The sequence below is a fragment of the Pelodiscus sinensis genome, chromosome 32, assembly GCF_052426305.1.
Source record: "Pelodiscus sinensis isolate ZL-2025 chromosome 32, ASM5242630v1, whole genome shotgun sequence".
Lineage (NCBI taxonomy): Eukaryota > Metazoa > Chordata > Testudines > Trionychidae > Pelodiscus > Pelodiscus sinensis.
The window spans coordinates 5,915,973-5,936,010 of NC_143083.1; the positions used below are offsets into that span (position 1 = coordinate 5,915,973).

Sequence of the window (20,038 nt, forward strand, 5' to 3'; positions counted from 1 at the left end):
CCTCAGCCTGGGCGCCTCCCCGGGCTCCATTCAGCCGAGCGCGTGGAGCAGGGCCCGAGGGGGTTGCCTGGGATAGCACAGAGCCTGCAAGCGTCCAGGGTGGGGGGTGGGAGAGTCTGGAGGGCCAAGGGGGGCTGGCAGAGGCGGGGTGCCAGGGGGGAGAGCCCAGCCTGCATCGGGGAGCATTGGGCAACCTCTGGACCCTGCAGTGGGGCCATGGTGGGAGTGGCTTAGCGTTGTCACCACACCTCAGACCCCACTAGCCTTCCCTGTGGGCAGGGAGGCCACGGCCAGGCCCCTGTGTTCCCCCCACCCCCTCCAACTGCACAGGTGGCTTTGGGGGCAGGAAAGAGCAAAATTCCCCTGGAACGTCCTGGGAGCTTAATCCCGGGGGAGCAGCCAGGGACTCGGCCCAGGGCTGCTGGGAGCAGGCCCTCAATGACCCTCAGCAGGGCCGATTGGCACCAAGTCCTTGTGCCCTGCCTCCCAGACATCGACGAGTGCGAGCGGGACCCGCTGCTGTGCCGCGGAGGGATCTGTGTCAACACCGAGGGCAGCTTCGAGTGCGTCTGCCCCCCGGGCCACGAGCTGACGGGGGAAGGCAATGCCTGCGTGGGTGAGTGCTTGGGGAGGGTACTGCCGCACAGCCAGCGCGGGGAGCGCACTGGGTGAGACCCGTCAGAGGGAGCAGTCCTGAGCCCCCTGAGCCCGTGCAGAGCCTGGCCCGGGCAGTGGGGAGCTGGGGGCCTGGTCAGGGGCCCGCTGGGCCCGTGCAGAGCCAGTGGGGAGCTGGGGGCCTGGTCAGGGGCCCGCTGGGCCCGTGCAGAGCCAGTGGGGAGCTGGGGGCCTGGTCAGGAGCCCGCTGGGCCCGTGCAGAGCCAGTGGGGAGCTGGGGGCCTGGTCAGGGGCCCGCTGGGCCCGTGCAGAGCCAGTGGGGAGCTGGGGGCCTGGTCAGGAGCCCGCTGGGCCCGTGCAGAGCCAGTGGGGAGCTGGGGGCCTGGTCAGGAGCCCGCTGGGCCCGTGCAGAGCCAGTGGGGAGCTGGGGGCCTGGTCAGGGGCCCGCTGGGCCCGTGCAGAGCCAGTGGGGAGCTGGGGGCCTGGTCAGGAGCCCGCTGGGCCCGTGCAGAGCCAGTGGGGAGCTGGGGGCCTGGTCAGGAGCCCGCTGGGCCCGTGCAGAGCCAGTGGGGAGCTGGGGGCCTGGTCAGGGGCCCGCTGGGCCCGTGCAGAGCCAGTGGGGAGCTGGGGGCCTGGTCAGGGGCCCGCTGGGCCCGTGCAGAGCCAGTGGGGAGCTGGGGGCCTGGTCAGGAGCCCACTCCGGGCTGTGGGGAGCTCAGGGCAGGCTGCATTTCCCAGATTCGGACCCAGAGCCTGGAGGGACTGGCCAACACGGTGATGGGCCGGGGGCTGCCCGGTTTCACTAGTGAGAGGGAGGCGGGCGGGGCAGAGGCCTGTGGCGAGGGCCCCTCAAATTCATTTTGGTCAGTTAGCCATGGGGTTTGGAAACGGCCCATGTCGTGGCTTCGGCGATTTAACTGCGACATTTCCTGGTGCTGGGGCCCCGTCCCCAAAAGGAGCTGTGGGGGGGTCACAGAGTTGTTGGGGGTGCAGCACGGCTACCCTCACTTCTGCCCTGCTGCTGGCAGTGCTGTGCCCTAGCTGGGCCGCTGGAGAGCGGCAGCTGCTGGCCAGGAGCCCAGCTCAGAAGGCAGAGCCACCGCCAGCAGCGCAGAGGTGAGACTGGCCTGGGCCGGCGTCCCCCTGACGTCTGCGCTGCTGCTGCGGGCGCTGCCTTCCGAGCCGGGCTCCCGGCCAGCCTTCCACCCTGCGCTCCCGACGTCTGCGCTGCTCCTGCGGGCGCTGCCTTCCGAGCCGGGCTCCCGGCCAGCCTTCCACCCCGCGCTCCCGACGTCTGCGCTGCTGCTGCGGGCGCTGCCTTCCGAGCCGGGCTCCCGGCCAGCCTTCCACCCCGCGCTCCCGACGTCTGCGCTGCTGCTGGCGGGCGCTGCCTTCCGAGCCGGGCTCCCGGCCAGCCTTCCACCCCGCGCTCCCGACGTCTGCGCTGCTCCTGCGGGCGCTGCCTTCCGAGCCGGGCTCCCGGCCAGCCTTCCACCCCGCGCTCCCGACGTCTGCGCTGCTGCTGGCGGGCGCTGCCTTCCGAGCCGGGCTCCCGGCCAGCCTTCCACCCCGCGCTCCCGACGTCTGCGCTGCTGCTGGCGGGCGCTGCCTTCCGAGCCGGGCTCCCGGCCAGCCTTCCACCCTGCGCTCCCGACGTCTGCGCTGCTCCTGCGGGCGCTGCCTTCCGAGCCGGGCTCCCGGCCAGCCTTCCACCCCGCGCTCCCGACGTCTGCGCTGCTGCTGGCGGGCGCTGCCTTCCGAGCCGGGCTCCCGGCCAGCCTTCCACCCCGCGCTCCCGACGTCTGCGCTGCTGCTGGCGGGCGCTGCCTTCCGAGCCGGGCTCCCGGCCAGCCTTCCACCCTGCGCTCCCGACGTCTGCGCTGCTCCTGCGGGCGCTGCCTTCCGAGCCGGGCTCCCGGCCAGCCTTCCACCCCGCGCTCCCGACGTCTGCGCTGCTCCTGCGGGCGCTGCCTTCCGAGCCGGGCTCCCGGCCAGCCTTCCACCCCGCGCTCCCGACGTCTGCGCTGCTCCTGCGGGCGCTGCCTTCCGAGCCGGGCTCCCCGCCAGCCTTCCACCCTGCGCTCCCGACGTCTGCGCTGCTCCTGCGGGCGCTGCCTTCCGAGCCGGGCTCCCGGCCAGCCTTCCACCCTGCGCTCCCGACGTCTGCGCTGCTGCTGGCGGGCGCTGCCTTCCGAGCCGGGCTCCCCGCCAGCCTTCCACCCTGCGCTCCCGACGTCTGCGCTGCTCCTGCGGGCGCTGCCTTCCGAGCCGGGCTCCCGGCCAGCCTTCCACCCTGCGCTCCCGACGTCTGCGCTGCTCCTGCGGGCGCTGCCTTCCGAGCCGGGCTCCCGGCCAGCCTTCCACCCCGCGCTCCCGACGTCTGCGCTGCTCCTGCGGGCGCTGCCTTCCGAGCCGGGCTCCCGGCCAGCCTTCCACCCTGCGCTCCCGACGTCTGCGCTGCTCCTGCGGGCGCTGCCTTCCGAGCCGGGCTCCCGGCCAGCCTTCCACCCCGCGCTCCCGACGTCTGCGCTGCTCCTGCGGGCGCTGCCTTCCGAGCCGGGCTCCCGGCCAGCCTTCCACCCCGCGCTCCCGACGTCTGCGCTGCTCCTGCGGGCGCTGCCTTCCGAGCCGGGCTCCCGGCCAGCCTTCCACCCTGCGCTCCCGACGTCTGCGCTGCTCCTGCGGGCGCTGCCTTCCGAGCCGGGCTCCCGGCCAGCCTTCCACCCTGCGCTCCCGACGTCTGCGCTGCTGCTGGCGGGCGCTGCCTTCCGAGCCGGGCTCCCCGCCAGCCTTCCACCCTGCGCTCCCGACGTCTGCGCTGCTCCTGCGGGCGCTGCCTTCTGAGCCGGGCTCCCGGCCAGCCTTCCACCCTGCGCTCCCGACGTCTGCGCTGCTCCTGCGGGCGCTGCCTTCCGAGCCGGGCTCCTGGCCAGCCTTCCACCCTGCGCTCCCGACGTCTGCGCTGCTGCTGCGGGCGCTGCCTTCCGAGCCGGGCTCCCGGCCAGCCTTCCACCCCGCGCTCCCGACATCTGCGCTGCTCCTGCGGGCGCTGCCTTCCGAGCCGGGCTCCCGGCCAGCCTTCCACCCTGCGCTCCCGACGTCTGCGCTGCTGCTGCGGGCGCTGCCTTCCGAGCCGGGCTCCCGGCCAGCCTTCCACCCTGCGCTCCCGACGTCTGCGCTGCTCCTGCGGGCGCTGCCTTCCGAGCCGGGCTCCTGGCCAGCCTTCCACCCTGCGCTCCCGACGTCTGCGCTGCTGCTGGCGGGCGCTGCCTTCCGAGCCGGGCTCCTGGCCAGCCTTCCAACCCTGCACTCCTGTGCCAGCTCTGAAGGCAGCACAGACGTGAGGGTGGCAACCCCGTGACCCTCCTAAAAGAACCTCAAGATCCCCCTGCAGCTCCCTTCTGGGTCTGGCCCCCAGTCTGAGGGCGCTGGTCCCTCCTGAGCAGCCTGCACAGTCTAGGGCAGAGCGCACGAGGTCAGGGCTCACGGGTGGGCACCAGGCTTCGTGGCCCCTGGCACGTTTTCCTGGCTGTGGGCATGTGCCCCTGGCAGCTGCAGCATCTGGGGCGGAGGCGGGAGCTGGTTCTGCCCCTCGTGCAGTCAGGCTCTGGGAGGGCCGGGATGGGGAGCCAGGGGGCAGCCCCGGCCATGGCTGGGCCCAGCGGCCCGTTCACCCTCTCGCTCTCGGCCAGATACCAACGAGTGCTCGCTCAGTGCCAGCCTGTGCCGCAACGGGCACTGCGTCAACGTCATCGGCACCTACCAGTGCGCCTGCGACGCCGGCTTCCAGGGCACTCCCGACCGGCAGGGCTGCGTGGGTGAGTGGGGGCCCCGCGGGCCGACGCTCAGCCTGGGTGTGAAACGCCTCCCTATGCCCCACCCAGCCATGCGTCCCCCTAGGCCCCGCCCAGCTGCACGTCCCCATATAACCCACCACGCCCCCTAGGCCCCGCCCAGCCACACCTCCCCCCTATGTCCCACCCAGCCACGCGTCCCCATATAACCCACCACACCCCCTAGGCCCCGCCCAGCCACACCTCCCCCCTGTGTCCCACCCAGCCACGCGTCCCCGTATAACCCACCACGCCCCCATGCTCCGCCCAGTTCACCCCCCATGCCACGCCCCCAATGCCCCTCTTGTCACATCCCCTATGCCCCGCTCAGCCACGTATCCCCCTATGCCCCACCCAGCCATGCGTCGCCCTAGGCCCCCCATGCCTCCATGCCCTGCCCCAGCCACACCTCCCCCTATGCTCTGCCTAGCCACACCTCCCCCCTATACCCCACCAGGACCCTATGCCCCACCCACCCACAGCACCCCCCTTTGCTCCGCCCAGCCATGCCTCCCCCTACGGCCCACCCAGCCATGTGTCCCCCTACGCCCCGCCCAACCACGCCCCAGCTAGCACCAGGCACCCTGGCACAGGTTGGATGGCAAGGAGCCTGGAGGGCAGCAAGACGTCCCCCCCTGTCCCCCCGCCCCCCCAGTGGCATGGCAGCGCCAGGAGCCATCTTCCCCCCCGGGCCGGTGTCCTATCCGGGGGCTCCCTGATCCCAGGCTGGGGGTGCAGGCGCCACCGGGGGCTCCCCTGGGGCTGACTGGGTCGCCCGTTCCCACGCAGACATTGACGAGTGCACCATCCTGAACGGCGGCTGCGACACGCACTGCGCCAACGCCGAGGGCAGCTACCAGTGCAGCTGCGGAGCAGGGTACGCGCTGCTGCCGGACCAGCGCTCCTGTGCTGGTGAGTGGGGACTGGCACCAGATGGCCCTGGGCACTGACGGGCCTCACCCCCGCCCCCTTCCCTCTCCCACTGCCCTGGGCACTGATGGCCCCCCCTGCTCACCGGGTCCTGGGCCCTGGCCAGGACACGGATGCCCATGGCGGCCAAGGGGGCGTATCCTGTGCCCAGTGACTCCCCCCCCCCCCCCCCCCCCCGGCTGCAGCCCCTGGGCCCAGGCCCTGCCCTGACCGGTTCTCCCTGGTCAGATATCGACGAGTGTGAGGACAGCCCGGAGATCTGCGACGGCGGCCAGTGCACCAACGTCCCCGGGGAGTATCGCTGCCTCTGCTTCGACGGCTTCATGGCCTCGCTGGACATGCGGACCTGCGTGGGTGAGCAGGCCGAGCCGGCGCCAGCAGGGGGGTGGGAGCGGCCGTGGGCAGGGGGTGGGAGTGGCCAGTTGTGGAAGTGGCTGTTGACGGGGGCGGGAGCAGCCGGAGCAGGGGGGTCGGGAGCAAGGGGATCGGGAGCGGCCGGAGCAGGGGGGTCGGGAGCGGCCGGGTGCAGGGGGGGTCGGGAGCGGCCGGGTGCAGGGGGGGTTGGGAGCGGCCGGGTGCAGGGGGGGTCGGGAGCGGCCGGAGCAGGGGGGTCGGGAGCGGCCGGGTGCAGGGGGGTCGGGAGCGGCCGGAGCAGGGGGGTCGGGAGCGGCCGGAGCAGGGGGATCGGGAGCGGCCGTGGGCAGGGGGGTCAGGAGCAAGGGGATCGGGAGCGGCCGGGTGCAGGGGGGTCGGGAGCGGCCGGAGCAGGGGGGTCGGGAGCGGCCGGAGCAGGGGGGTCGGGAGCGGCCGGAGCAGGGGGGTCGGGAGCGGCCGGAGCAGGGGGGTCGGGAGTGGCCGGGTGCAGAGGGGTCGGGAGCGGCCGGAGCAGGGGGGTCGGGAGCGGCCGGAGCAGGGGGGTCGGGAGCGGCCGGAGCAGGGGGGTCGGGAGCGGCCGGAGCAGGGGGGTCGGGAGTGGCCGGGTGCAGAGGGGTCGGGAGCGGCCGGAGCAGGGGGGTCGGGAGCGGCGCGGGCCCAAGGTCCAGGGGACTGAGCCTTGTTTCCTGCAGACGTGAATGAGTGTGACCTGAACCCCAACATCTGCCTGCACGGCGAGTGCGAGAACACCAAGGGCTCTTTCATCTGCCACTGCCAGCTCGGCTACTTCGTCCGCAAGGGCACCACGGGCTGCACAGGTGGGCACCGTGCCAGCCTGGGCGGGGGGCTGGGTCTGCGCAGGAATTGGAGCCAAGTGATTTATATCCCGCCTCTCCTCTTGCCATACACTGGTCACCCCGCTGTGCGCCCCCACTCCCCGGGGGTCACCCCGCTGTGTGCCCCCACTCCCCGGGGTCACCCCGCTGTGTGCCCCCACTGCCCTGAGGGTCACCCCACTGTGCGCCCCCACTGCCCGGGGGTCACCCCACCGTGCACCTCCACTGCCCGGGGGGTCACCCCGCTGTGCACCCCCACTGCCCTGAGGGTCACCCCACCGTGCACCTCCATTCCCCGGGGGTCACCCCACCGTGCACCTCCACTCCCCTGAGGGTCACCCCACCATGCACCTCCACTGCCCTGGGGGTCACCCCGCTGTGCGCCCCCACTCCGCTGAGGGTCACCCCACCATGCACCTCCACTGCCCTGGGGGTCACCCCGCTGTGCGCCCCCACTCCGCTGAGGGTCACCCCACCATGCACCTCCACTGCCCTGGGGGTCATCCCGCTGTGCGCCCCCACTCCGCTGAGGGTCACCCCACCGTGCACCTCCACTGCCTCAGGGGGTCCTGGGAGGGCCTGGCTGGCTCAGGGCTCCTGTCCTTCCTCTGGGCAGATATTGACGAGTGTGAGATCGGGGCTCACAACTGCGACGCGCACGCCTCCTGCATCAACGTGCCCGGAAGCTTCAAGTGCAAGTGCCGCACTGGCTGGCTCGGGGACGGGCTCAAATGCAACGGTGAGTTGGAGCAGCTCCCCGCACCCGGCCGTGTGCAGCCCTAGAGACGTTCCAGGACCACGGGGCCGAGTGTGCACATGTGTGTCAGTGTCAGCATCTCCCGGCAGTGCAGGTCTGTGCCAGCCTGTTGGTGTCTCACAGGCAGCGGGTGGGTCTGTGCACACGTCTCATTGTCTGATGGGCAGTGCTTGTGTGTCAGTGCCTCAGGAAACACTTCTGTGTGCACACGCATCAGTATCTCACCAGTGGTGTGTGTCTGTTCGCACGTGTCAGTGTCTCACCAGTGGTGTGTGTCTGTGCACACACGTCCACGTCTCACCAACGGTGTGTGTCCATGCACACGTGTCCACGTCTCACCAACGGTGTGTGTCCATGCACACGCGTCCGCGTCTCACTAGTGGTGTGTGTCCGTGCACACGTGTCCGCATCTCACCAGTGGTGTGTGTCCGTGCACACGTGTCCGCGTCTCACCAGTGGTGTGTCCGTGCACACACGTCCACGTCTCACCAACGGTGTGTGTCCATGCACACGCGTCCGCGTCTCACCAACGGTGTGTGTCCGTGCACACGCGTCCGCGTCTCACCAACGGTGTGTGTCCGTGCACACGTGTCCGCGTCTCACCAGTGGTGTGTCCGTGCACACGCGTCTGCGTCTCACCAACGGTGTGTGTCCATGCACACGCGTCCGCGTCTCACCAACGGTGTGTGTCCGTGCACACGCGTCCGCGTCTCACCAACGGTGTGTGTCCGTGCACACGTGTCCGCATCTCACCAGTGGTGTGTGTCCGTGCACACGCGTCCGCATCTCACCAGTGGTGTGTGTCCGTGTACATGCGTCTGCGTCTCACCAACGGTGTGTGTCCGTGCACACGCGTCTGCGTCTCACCAGTGGTGTGTGTCCATGCACACGCGTCCGCGTCTCACCAACGGTGTGTGTCCGTGTACACGCGTCCGTGTCTCACCAGTGGTGTGTGTCCGTGCACACGCGTCCGTGTCTCACCAGTGGTGTGTGTCCGTGCACACGCGTCCACGTCTCACCAGCAGGTGAGCGTGGCTGAGTGTCTCGCAGCTGTGGCGCTGTGCTTGCTAGCTGTCACCATGCCAGCAAGCAGAGGAAGGAGCCTGGGGGCTGCAGCCCAGCCTGTGACCCCCGTGCTGCCCTGGGCTCTCCCCACAGACCTGGATGAATGTGCCACTGAGGAGCACAAGTGCAACCTGAACGCCAACTGTGTGAACACGCCCGGCTCCTATCGCTGCGCCTGCCGCGAGGGCTTCTCTGGCGACGGCTCCTCCTGCTCAGGTACCGGCTGCCGGCTCCCATCGGTCCCAGCCGGCTCCCCGTCCCCACCTGCCAGGCAAACTGGGACGGTCCCCAAGCACCACCCATCCCCCCCCCCCCCCGCTCGCTTCCCCCCAGGGATCTCCCCATTCCCCCCCCCCCACTTGCTTCCCCCCAGGGATCTCCTCATTCCCCTCCTCCCTGCTCACTTCCCCCTGGGATCTCCCCAGCCTCCCACCCCATTCCCCCGGGGATCTCCCCAGCCTCCTGTTACTCAAAAAATTCCCACTGAAGAGCACCCAGGGTTACACTAGTATGGATTTCTTGACTGAGGAATTAACACTCCACAATATGGTGAAGCTAAAGGGGACAGAACTACCACTAAAGGGGAACCAGCCATTTCTCACTCTCAGCCTCTCTCACACACACCCCTTCATTCATTCACACACATTCATCCCTGCCCTCAAATAAACCATCTTGTTAGTCTTTAAAGTGCTACATTGTCCTGCATTTTGCTTCAACTATCCCTGCCCTCAGGCACTCACACACTTACACAGGCATATGGGTTGCAGAAGGAGCCAAGGTATGTTGGTTCTGGAGGGTCTGTCTGCTGATCATGGCTGGGAAGCTGGTCAAGAAACAAAGAGAGCTTCTGGCTGCAGGAAGAGGAACTTCTCAGAAAAAGAACTTCTCCTCATTTCACAAGGTCCTAGTTCGAACTACCTAGTTCGTGCCGCGTGTAGCCGCGCTGCACGGGGTTCGAACCAGCGGGGTTTTAAAAATGGCGGCTCCCCGCTTATGCAAATGAAGCCCGGGAAATTCAAATCCCAGGCTTCATTTGCAAGTGCGGTATGCATACATTACCCCGCTAGTTCGAACTAGGAGGGTAGTGTAGACAGACCCACACATTCCTATCCCAGGGGAGAATGCAGTTTAGAGCAAATTACAAGCAAAGTGGCTGAGAGTTACAAAGTTGCGAGGTTTAACAAAGATGACAAGGCGTTGCAGCGTTTAACCGGCAATGGAGCTGAAACAATTACAAAGCCTCGGAGAATCATTTACAAATCATCAGTAATGAAGTGATTTAGAAGACAACTGCCCGCACCCCAGCAATGCAGTGGGCAGGAGGTTTTTGTCCGTCTCTCAGTCATGTGTTGGCAGGGCCTTGCAGCTTAGTGTCTTTCCAGAAAGGCCAGGTGTGAAATCAAGTAATAGCTCGGGCGGAGGCTTTTATGCAGCACCCCCCACCCCTTCACCCCTGGGATCTCCCCAACCCCCCACCCCTTCACCCCTGGGATCTCCCCAACCCAGCACCCCTTCACCCCTGGGATCTCCCCAACCCCCCACCCCTTCACCCCTGGGATCTCCCCAACCCACCACCCCTTCACCCCTGGGATCTCCCCAACCCCCCACCCCTTCACCCCTGGGATCTCCCCCACCCCTTCACCCCTGGGATCTCCCCAGCCCCCCACCCCTTCACCCCTGGGATCTCCCCAACCCCCCACCCCTTCACCCCTGGGATCTCCCCAACCCAGCACCCCTTCACCCCTGGGATCTCCCCAACCCCCCACCCCTTCACCCCTGGGATCTCCCCAGCCCCCCACCCCTTCACCCCTGGGATCTCCCCAACCCCCCACCCCTTCACCTCTGGGATCTCCCCAACCCCCCACCCCTTCACCCCTGGGATCTCCCCAGCCCCCCACCCCTTCACCCCTGGGATCTCCCCCACCCCTTCACCTCTGGGATCTCCCCAGCCCCCCACCCCTTCACCCCTGGGATCTCCCCCACCCCTTCACCCCTGGGATCTCCCCAGCCCCCCACCCCTTCACCCCTGGGATCTCCCCCCCCCACCCCTTCACCCCTGGGATCTCCCCCCCCCACCCCTTCACCCCTGGGATCTCCCCAACCCAGCACCCCTTCACCCCTGGGATCTCCCCAACCCCCCACCCCTTCACCCCTGGGATCTCCCCAACCCCCCACCCCTTCACCCCTGGGATCTCCCCAGCCCCCCACCCCTTCACCCCTGGGATCTCCCCAGCCCCCCACCCCTTCACCCCTGGGATCTCCCCAACCCCCCACCCCTTCACCCCTGGGATCTCCCCAGCCCCCCACCCCTTCACCCCTGGGATCTCCCCAGCCCCCCACCCCTTCACCCCTGGGATCTCCCCAACCCCCCACCCCTTCACCCCTGGGATCTCCCCAGCCCCCCACCCCTTCACCCCTGGGATCTCCCCAACCCCCCACCCCTTCACCCCTGGGATCTCCCCAGCCCCCCACCCCTTCACCCCTGGGATCTCCCCAGCCCCCTCAGGGTTACCCCAGCCCCACCTGCTTGCGTACCGTGAGCCGGAGGCCAGGGAGCGCTGTGATGTGGCAGCTCCTGGGAGTTTCCTGGGGGGGAGGGGGCTCCAGCCTGGTGCCCACGGCTGCCTTGACGTGCCGGGGCTTCTGCTGCAGACGTAGACGAGTGTGCGGACAACGTGAACCTGTGCGAGAATGGGCAGTGCCTGAACGCGCCCGGGGGCTACCGCTGCGAGTGCGAGATGGGCTTCAACCCCACGGAGGACAGCAGGGCCTGCCAGGGTAAGAGCCCCCCACGCTGCCCGGCCAGCCGGGCCCTGGTGCCTCACTGCGGCAGTGCTGGCCCTGCCCCCCACGCCGGCCCTGGCCCCCCCACGCTGGCCCTGGCCCCCCCACACTGGCCCTGGCCCCCCCACACTGCCCCAGCCAGCCGGGCCCTTGTGCCTCACTGCTGCAGTGCTGGGCCCTGGCCCCCCCACGCTGGCCCTGGCCCCCCCACGCTGGCCCTGGCCCCCCCACGCTGCCCTGGCCAGCCGGGCCCTTGTGCCTCACTGCTGCAGTGCTGGGCCCTGGCCCCCCCCACGCTGGCCCTGGCCCCCCCACGCTGGCCCTGGCCCCCCCACGCTGCCCCGGCCAGCCGGGCCCTTGTGCCTCACTGCTGCAGTGCTGGGCCCTGGCCCCCCCACGCTGCCCTGGCCAGCCGGGCCCTTGTGCCTCACTGCTGCAGTGCTGGGCCCTGGCCCCCCCACGCTGGCCCTGGCCCCCCCACGCTGCCCTGGCCAGCCGGGCCCTTGTGCCTCACTGCTGCAGTGCTGGGCCCTGGCCCCCCCACGCTGGCCCTGGCCCCCCCACGCTGGCCCTGGCCCCCCCACGCTGCCCTGGCCAGCCGGGCCCTTGTGCCTCACTGCTGCAGTGCTGGGCCCTGCCCCCCCCCACGCTGGCCCTGGCCCCCCCACACTGCCCCAGCCAGCCGGGCCCTTGTGCCTCACTGCAGCAGTGCTGGGCCCTGGCCCCCCCATGCTGGCCCTGGCCCCCCCACGCTGCCCCAGCCAGCCGGGCCCTTGTGCCTCACTGCTGCAGTGCTGGGCCCTGGCCCCGTGCCCCCCACTGAGCTCGCTGGGGCTTCAGTCATGTAAGAACATGAGAACGGCCGGGTGGGGTCAGAACAAAGGTCCATCCAGTGCAGGGTCCTGTCTGCCCACAGTGGCCAATGCCAGGTGCCCGGAGGGAGGGAAGAGAAGAGGCTGCGTTAGGAGGGGCATTGCCAGCAGATCCAGAGAAGTGATTATTCCCCTTTATTCGGCGCTGGTGAGGCCACATCTGGAGTATTGTGTCCAGTTCTGGGCCCCCCACTGTAGAAAGGTTGTGGACGCATTGGAGAGGGGCCAGTGGAGGGCACCAAAATGCTGAGGGGGCTGGAGCACATGACCTACGAGGAGAGGCTGAGGGATTTGGGTTTGTTCAGTCTGCAGAAGAGAAGAGTGAGGGGGGATTTGAGAGCAGCCTGCAACGTCCTGAAGGGGGGTTCCAAAGAGGATGGAGAGAGGCTGGTCTCAGTGGGGGCAGGTGGCAGAACAAGGAGCAATGGGCTCAAGTTGCAGTGGGGGAGGGCTAGGTTGGAGATTAGGAAAAACTATTCCACTAGGTGGGTGGTGAAGCACTGGGCTGGGGAAATCTCCGTCCCTAGAGGTGCTTAAGTCCTTGCTTGACACAACCCTGGCTGGGCTGACTGAGTTGGATTGGTCCTGCCTTGGGCAGGGGGCTGGACTCCATGGCTCCTGAGGTCTCTCCCAGCCCTATGATTCTATGAATCACCATGTGATCCCTCCCCTGTTCCCAGCCTCAGACAGAGACGCCCTCCCTGGTTAACAATTGTTGATGAACCTGTCCTCAGGGAATATATCTAACTCTTTATTGAAAAGTGTTTCTGGCAGCGGTGGGATTCAAACCCATGACCCTAAGGAGGCTGAAGCCTAAAGCCAGGCTGCTTGACCATGCTGCCACAGCGGCCCCTGTAGGCTGCAGAGCGGTGTCAGGTGTTGAGGATGGGGGCTTGCTGCAGGAGGGCCGCACTGAGCCCAGGACAGCGTCTCCTCCCTGGCGAGCTGACTGGGGGTCGTGCTCTCACGGGGGAGCGAGGAAGCTGCTCGCTGCTCCCTCAGCCCGGCTGCCTCTCCCCGCAGACATCGACGAATGCACCTTCCAGAACATCTGCGTCTTCGGGAGCTGCCAGAACCTGCCGGGCATGTTCCGCTGCGCCTGCGACGATGGCTACGAGCTCGACCGCAGCGGGGGCAACTGCACAGGTAGCTGGGGCGGCGCAGCCAGGCAGGAGCCCGCCAGCGCGGGCACAGGGCTGCTCCGAGAAGGCCCCTCGCTCGCGGGATGGGGTGGGCCTGGGCTCCCCGTCGTCCCCGGGGCGGGAATCCTCCCCCTCCCCTGGAGCGCAGGGCGGTGGCACGTGTCCCTGGTGAGCCCGACCCCAAGCCCCTCCCTCCCGTCCCTGCAGACGTGAACGAGTGCGCGGACCCGGTGAACTGCATCAACGGGCTGTGTGTGAACACGCCGGGCAGCTACCTGTGCAACTGCCCCCAGGACTTCGAGCTGAACCCCACCGGAGTGGGGTGTGTGGGTGAGTGCGGCCCCACCAGGGTCCGGCCGCCACGCTCCCCGGCTGCCCAGGCTGGGGACACCGGAACACGGCCCCTCCGTTAGCAGCCCCGAGGGGTCTCTCTAGCCCCACACTAGGGCAGGTGGCTCATGCCTTGTCTAACAGAACCGGGGGACTGGGCATGGGGCTAGGCCAGGGGAGCTGGCTGGGGGCTGGGACAGGGGCTGGACGGGGGAGCTGGCCGGGGGCTGGGATGGGGGAGCTGGCCGGGGGCTGGGATGGGGGAGCTGGCTGGGGGCTGGGACAGGGGCTGGGATGGGGGAGCTGGCCGGGGGCTGGGATGGGGGAGCTGGCCGGGGGCTGGGATGGGGGAGCTGGCTGGGGGCTGGGACAGGGGCTGGGATGGGGGAGCTGGCCGGGGGCTGGGATGGGGGAGCTGGCCGGGGGCTGGGATGGGGGAGCTGGCCGGGGGCTTGGACAGGGGGGCTGGGACAGGGGAGCTGGCCGGGGGCTGGGCCGGGGGAGCTGGCTGGGCTGGGCTGGGCTGGGCTGGGCCGGGGAGGCGGAGAGATGCTCTGCCCTGGGCGATGGCGGCCGACGAGGGAACCTGCTGCCATCGGGGGGGACGTTGTCCATGGCCAGCAGCCCCCCCCTTGCTGCCCAGGCCCTGCCGTGCCCCCCTCGGCGGGTGGGCCAGGGCGGGTCGGGCTTTGCTCCCTGAGGCTCCTGGTCTCCCACCTGCCCGCGCAGACACCCGCGTCGGGAACTGCTTCCTGGACACGCAGGACCGCGGCGACGGCGGGATCTCGTGCAGCGCGGAGATCGGGGTCGGCGTCACTCGGGCCTCCTGCTGCTGCTCGCTGGGCCGTGCCTGGGGGAACCCCTGTGAGCTCTGCCCGCCAGCCAACACCAGTGAGTGCGGGGCTGAGGCTCAGCTCCCACAGGCTAGCGGGGTGGGGGGCTCCGGGCTGCAGGCCACGGGGCTGGGCGGGGGCATCGCTCTGTAGCACGGAGGGGATCTGCAAGTCATTTAGCACCCAGCCCCCCACGTGGCTAGTGTCCCTGGGGCCCCCCCCACATGGCTAGTGTCCCTGGGCCCCCCCACGTGGCTAGTGTCCCTGGGGCCCCCCCCACGTGGTTAGTGTCCCTGGGGCCCCCCCCACGTGGTTAGTGTCCCTGGGCCCCCCCCACGTGGCTAGTGTCCCTGGGGCCCCCCCACGTGGCTAGTGTCCCTGGGGCCCCCCCCACGTGGCTAGTGTCCCTGGGCCCCCCCCACGTGGCTAGTGTCCCTGGGGCCCCCCCACGTGGCTAGTGTCCCTGGGGCCCCCCCACGTGGCTAGTGTCCCTGGGCCCCCCCCACGTGGCTAGTGTCCCTGGGGCCCCCCCACGTGGCTAGTGTCCCTGGGCCCCCCCCACGTGGCTAGTGTCCTTTGACACCCAGTCCCTGCACATGACTAGTGTCCCTGGGCACCCGCCCCCCCACGTGGCTAGTGTCCCTGGGCACCCCCCCCCGCGTGGCTAGTGTCCCTGGGCACCCCCCCCCGCGTGGCTAGTGTCCCTGGGCACCCGCCCCCCCGCGTGGCTAGTGTCCCTGGGCACCCCCCCCCGCGTGGCTAGTGTCCCTGGGCACCCCCCCCCACGTGGCTAGTGTCCCTGGGCACCCCCCCCCACGTGGCTAGTGTCCCTGGGCACCCCCCCCCCGCGTGGCTAGTGTCCCTGGGCCCCCCCCACGTGGCTAGTGTCCTTTGACACCCAGTCCCTGCACATGACTAGTGTCCCTGGGCACCCCCCCCCACGTGGCTAGTGTCCCTGGGCACCCCCCCCCGCGTGGCTAGTGTCCCTGGGCACCCCCCCCCGCGTGGCTAGTGTCCCTGGGCACCCCCCCCCGCGTGGCTAGTGTCCCTGGGCACCCCCCCCCGCGTGGCTAGTGTCCCTGGGCACCCCCCCCCACGTGGCTAGTGTCCCTGGGCACCCCCCCCCACGTGGCTAGTGTCCTTTGACACCCAGTCCCTGCACATGACTAGTGTCCCTGGGCACCCCCCCCCCCCACGTGGCTAGTGTCCCTGGGCACCCCCCCCCCGCGTGGCTAGTGTCCCTGGGCACCCCCCCCCACGTGGCTAGTGTCCTTTGACACCCAGTCCCTGCACATGACTAGTGTCCCTGGGCACCCCCCCCCCCCCCGCGGCTAGTGTCCCTGGGCACCCCCCCCCCGCGTGGCTAGTGTCCCTGGGCACCCCCCCCCACGTGGCTAGTGTCCTTTGACACCCAGTCCCTGCACATGACTAGTGTCCCTGGGCACCCCCCCCCCACGTGGCTAGTGTCCCTGGGCACCCCCCCCCACGTGGCTAGTGTCCCTGGGCACACCCCCCCCCCCGCGTGGCTAGTGTCCCTAGGCACCCAGCCCCCGCGCGTGGCTCGTGGCTCTGGTGACTCAAACCGAACTGGCCCCTACCTCTCCTCTCAGCCCTGCCTGCAAGCTGGCTGGTCCAGGGATGCTCCGCTCCCCCCTTACTCGAGCACGTGTCCCGCCAGCAGATCTCCCGCCACGTTTCCCCTCGTTATCCCTTCTCCCGGACCAGGCCGTGGGGAGCTGGGCTGGGGGCAAGGCGGGCGCAAGAGGCAGTTGGGCTGCTCCGGGCTGGCTCTGGGGCACTTGGGGCCCCGCTGGCTGTTTGCCCGAGTTCTGGCAGGTTTCTCCCGGGAGCCGCGGAGCCGGACTCGCTGCCGCCAGTAACTGACTCTCTCCCTAGCCGAGTACAAGACCCTGTGCCCCGGAGGAGAAGGCTTCAGGCCCAACCCCATCACCGTCATCCTGGAGGGTAAGCGGAGCCCCCGGCGGGGGAACCCCCAGCTCAGGCAGCCTGGCGCCATGGCTGCAGGCCAGCAGGAGGCGCTCTGAGCCCCTCCACGGGCCCTGGCACTGCTTGGGCGCCGGCTTCTGGCCCTGCTGCACCACGTGGCATGTGATGAGTCTGTGTCCAGAGCCGGGGGGAGCCAGGCTGGCAGCACACGCCAGGGCCCTGCTGGGCGGTGGGGCGAGGGCCCAGAGCCGGGGGCGAGTGGGGGGCAAGCTGGGCTGGGTCCGTGCAGCAAGTGCCCAGAGCCGGAGGCAAGCGGGTGGAGAGCGGGGGGCGAGCAGGGGAGGAGCGGGGCTGGCAGCACACGCCAGGGCCCTGCTAGGCAGTGGGGCGAGGGCCCAGAGCCGGGGAGGAGCCGGGCTGGCAGCACACGCCAGGGCCCTGCTAGGCAGTGGGGCGAGGGCCCAGAGCCGCGGGGAGCCGGGGAGGGGCCGGGGAGGAGCGGGGCTGGCAGCACACGCCAGGGCCCTGCTAGGCAGTGGGGCGAGGGCCCAGAGCCGGGGAGGAGCCGGGCTGGCAGCACACGCCAGGGCCCTGCTAGGCAGTGGGGCGAGGGCCCAGAGCCGCAGGGAGCCGGGGAGGGGCCGGGGAGGAGCGGGGCTGGCAGCACACGCCAGGGCCCTGCTAGGCAGTGGGGCGAGGGCCCAGAGCCGCGGGGAGCCGGGGAGGGGCCGGGGAGGAGCGGGGCTGGCAGCACACGCCAGGGCCCTGCTAGGCAGTGGGGCGAGGGCCCAGAGCCGCGGGGAGCCGGGGAGGGGCCGGGGAGGAGCGGGGCTGGCAGCACACGCCAGGGCCCTGCTAGGCAGTGGGGCGAGGGCCCAGAGCCGCGGGGAGCCGGGGAGGGGCCGGGGAGGAGCGGGGCTGGCAGCACAGGCCAGGGCCCTGCTAGGCAGTGGGGCGAGGGCCCAGAGCCGCGGGGAGCCGGGGAGGGGCCGGGGAGGGGCCGGGCTGGCAGCACAGGCCAGGGCCCTGCTGGGTCCGTGGGGCGAGGGCTTCCCAGCCGCTCTGCGTTCACAGATATCGACGAGTGCCAGGAGCTGCCCGGCCTCTGCCAGGGAGGCAACTGTGTGAACACGTTCGGCAGCTTCCAGTGCGAGTGCCCACTGGGCTACTACCTCAACGAGGACACGCGCATCTGTGAAGGTACCGCGCTGCCGAGTGTGTGTGTGTGTGTGTACACACCAGGGGGTGCCTGTGTGTGGCTGTGTATATGGGAGGGGAGGTGTGTGTGTGCATGTGTGTACACACAGGAGGGTGTGTGTGTGTACACACATGTGGAGGGTGCGTGCCCATGTTCGTGTATGTACACACGGGAGGGTGGATGTCTGTGTATGTGTACACATGGAAGGGTGTGTGTGTGTGTGTGTGTGTGTGTGTGTGTGTGTGTGTGTACACGTGGCGGATGCATACCTCTGTGTGTGTGTGTGTGTGTGTGTGTGTGTGTGTGTGTGTACACATGGGAGGGTGAGTGGCTGGGTGTGTACATGTGAAGGGCGCATGCCCATGTGCGTGTGTGTATACAGGAGAGGGTGGATGTGCATGTGTGTGTGTGTGTGTGTGTGTGTGTGTGTGTGTGTGTGTACTCAAAGGAGGGTGGATGTGTGCATGTGTGTATACACGGGAGGGGTTGTGGGTGTCCGTGTGTGTGGGTGTGTTCATGGGAGAGGGTGTGTGCACACACAGGAGTGAGTGTGTGTGTGTGTGTGCGCGTATGCGTGTACAGCCGTGTGGGATGGTACATGCATGCGTGGAGCTGCCCTCCCGCCCTGGCCAGGCCCTACCCCCCCGTGAGAGCGGCTGTAACCGCCCCCCCCTTGCCAGGAGCGGCCCTAGACGAGCTGCCGGCAACTGGCGCCCTGGGCGAAACAGGCGATCGGCGCCCCCGCCTCCAGAGCCCTCGGGGGCCGCCTAGTTCGCCTGTATTGACGGGCGCCCCTGCCCCTTGCCTTGGCAGACATCGACGAGTGCTCCGCGCACATCGGGATCTGCGGCCCTGGGACCTGCTACAACACCCTGGGCAACTACACCTGCGTGTGCCCCCCGGAGTACATGCAGGTCAACGGCGGCAACAACTGCATGGGTAGGGGCTGCGGCCAGCTGGCGGGGACGCAGCCACCTGGTGCTCTGCCACTGACTCACTCCAGAGCCTCGGGCACATCCCTTCCCGCCTGCCTGCCCAGAGCCGCTGGCCAGGTGGGCCGGTGCCGGCAGGGCGAGGCGAGAGGCTGGGGGTCAGTCTGCCAGCCAGGGCGAGCCCCCTGCCTCACAGGCACCGTGCTCGCTCCTTGCGGGGCGCTGCCCAGACCCACTGGGGAGAAGGGGGGATGCTCAGATGGGCCCTGCAGGTGCAGCAGGGTCGCAGGCTGCTCCCAGCTCCATGCCGGGCTGCTCTCCATGCCGGAGGCCTGGCTTGCTGGGGTGGGCCTGGGGGCTCCATTCCCCCCTGCAGCTCACTGCCCTGGGCACCCCGGGCCGGTGCCAGGTCTGGCGGTCCTGTCCCCTCTTCGGGGCAGCCAAAGACTGAACTAGTGAGAAGAGGCGCGGGGCTACGGGGAATGGCCGTTCAAGGGACCCCAACCCAGGACCTGGTACTACCCCCAGCCCAGTACCCCACCCCTGCCCTGCCTCCAGCCTGGTACCCGTTACTACCCCGGCCCTGCCCTGCCCTGCCCCCAACCCAGTACCCCACCCCTGCCCTGCCTCCAGCCTGGTACCCGTTACTACCCCGGCCCTGCCCTGCCCTGCCCCCAACCCAGTACCCCACCCCTGCCCTGCCTCCAGCCTGGTACCCGTTACTACCCCGGCCCTGCCCTGCCCTGCCTCCAGCCTGGTACCCGTTACTACCCCGGCCCTGCCCTGCCCCCAACCCAGTACCCCACCCCTGCCCTGCCTCCAGCCTGGTACCCGTTACTACCCCGGCCCTGCCCTGCCCTGCCCCCAACCCAGTACCCCACCCCTGCCCTGCCTCCAGCCTGGTACCCGTTACTACCCCGGCCCTGCCCTGCCCTGCCTCCAGCCTGGTACCCGTTACTACCCCGGCCCTGCCCTGCCCCCAACCCAGTACCCCACCCCTGCCCTGCCTCCAGCCTGGTACCCGTTACTACCCCGGCCCTGCCCTGCCCTGCCCCCAACCCAGTACCCCACCCCTGCCCTGCCTCCAGCCTGGTACCCGTTACTACCCCGGCCCTGCCCTGCCCTGCCCCCAGCCCAGTACCCCACCCCTGCCCTGCCTCCAGCCTGGTACCCGTTACTACCCCCAGCCCGGTACCTCAGGCCCTGCCCTGCCCCCAACCCAGTACCTGGTACTACCCCCAGCCCAGTACCCCAGCCCTGCCCTGCCCCCGCCCGGTTCCCCGGCCCTGCCCTGCCCCCGCCCGGTGCCCACGGTGTGGCCTGTGCCATTGCAGACATGCGGAAGAGCGTGTGCTACCGCAACTACAACGACACGTGTGAGAACGAGCTGTCCTTCAACATGACCAAGAAGATGTGCTGCTGCTCCTACAACATCGGCAAGGCCTGGAACAAGCCCTGCGAGCCCTGCCCAACCCCCGCCAGCCGTGAGTCACCCGCCTGGGCGAGGCTCCCTGGGCCCAGCTGCTCTCTCCTCTGGGGGGCCGTGGGGCGCAGGCTGGGCTGGCCCCTGCTGGCAGCGGGCGGAGCCC

At 69.5% G+C, this 20,038-nt stretch overlaps 1 protein-coding gene across 1 annotated transcript in view; it reads left to right on the plus strand.

The window, feature by feature from the left end:
• Positions 1 to 20,038, plus strand: part of FBN3 (fibrillin 3) — a 175,344-nt gene that overhangs the window by 118,044 nt on the left and 37,262 nt on the right. Inside the window, exons 27-41 of the mRNA XM_075903143.2 lie at positions 491 to 616; positions 4,308 to 4,433; positions 5,238 to 5,360; positions 5,607 to 5,732; positions 6,446 to 6,571; positions 7,206 to 7,328; positions 8,505 to 8,627; positions 11,064 to 11,189; positions 13,091 to 13,213; positions 13,417 to 13,539; positions 14,269 to 14,430; positions 16,269 to 16,337; positions 17,394 to 17,519; positions 18,331 to 18,456; positions 19,784 to 19,933. Coding sequence (XP_075759258.2) covers positions 491 to 616; positions 4,308 to 4,433; positions 5,238 to 5,360; positions 5,607 to 5,732; positions 6,446 to 6,571; positions 7,206 to 7,328; positions 8,505 to 8,627; positions 11,064 to 11,189; positions 13,091 to 13,213; positions 13,417 to 13,539; positions 14,269 to 14,430; positions 16,269 to 16,337; positions 17,394 to 17,519; positions 18,331 to 18,456; positions 19,784 to 19,933 — 1,878 coding nt within the window. The remainder of the gene's footprint in view (positions 1 to 490; positions 617 to 4,307; positions 4,434 to 5,237; positions 5,361 to 5,606; positions 5,733 to 6,445; positions 6,572 to 7,205; positions 7,329 to 8,504; positions 8,628 to 11,063; positions 11,190 to 13,090; positions 13,214 to 13,416; positions 13,540 to 14,268; positions 14,431 to 16,268; positions 16,338 to 17,393; positions 17,520 to 18,330; positions 18,457 to 19,783; positions 19,934 to 20,038) is intronic.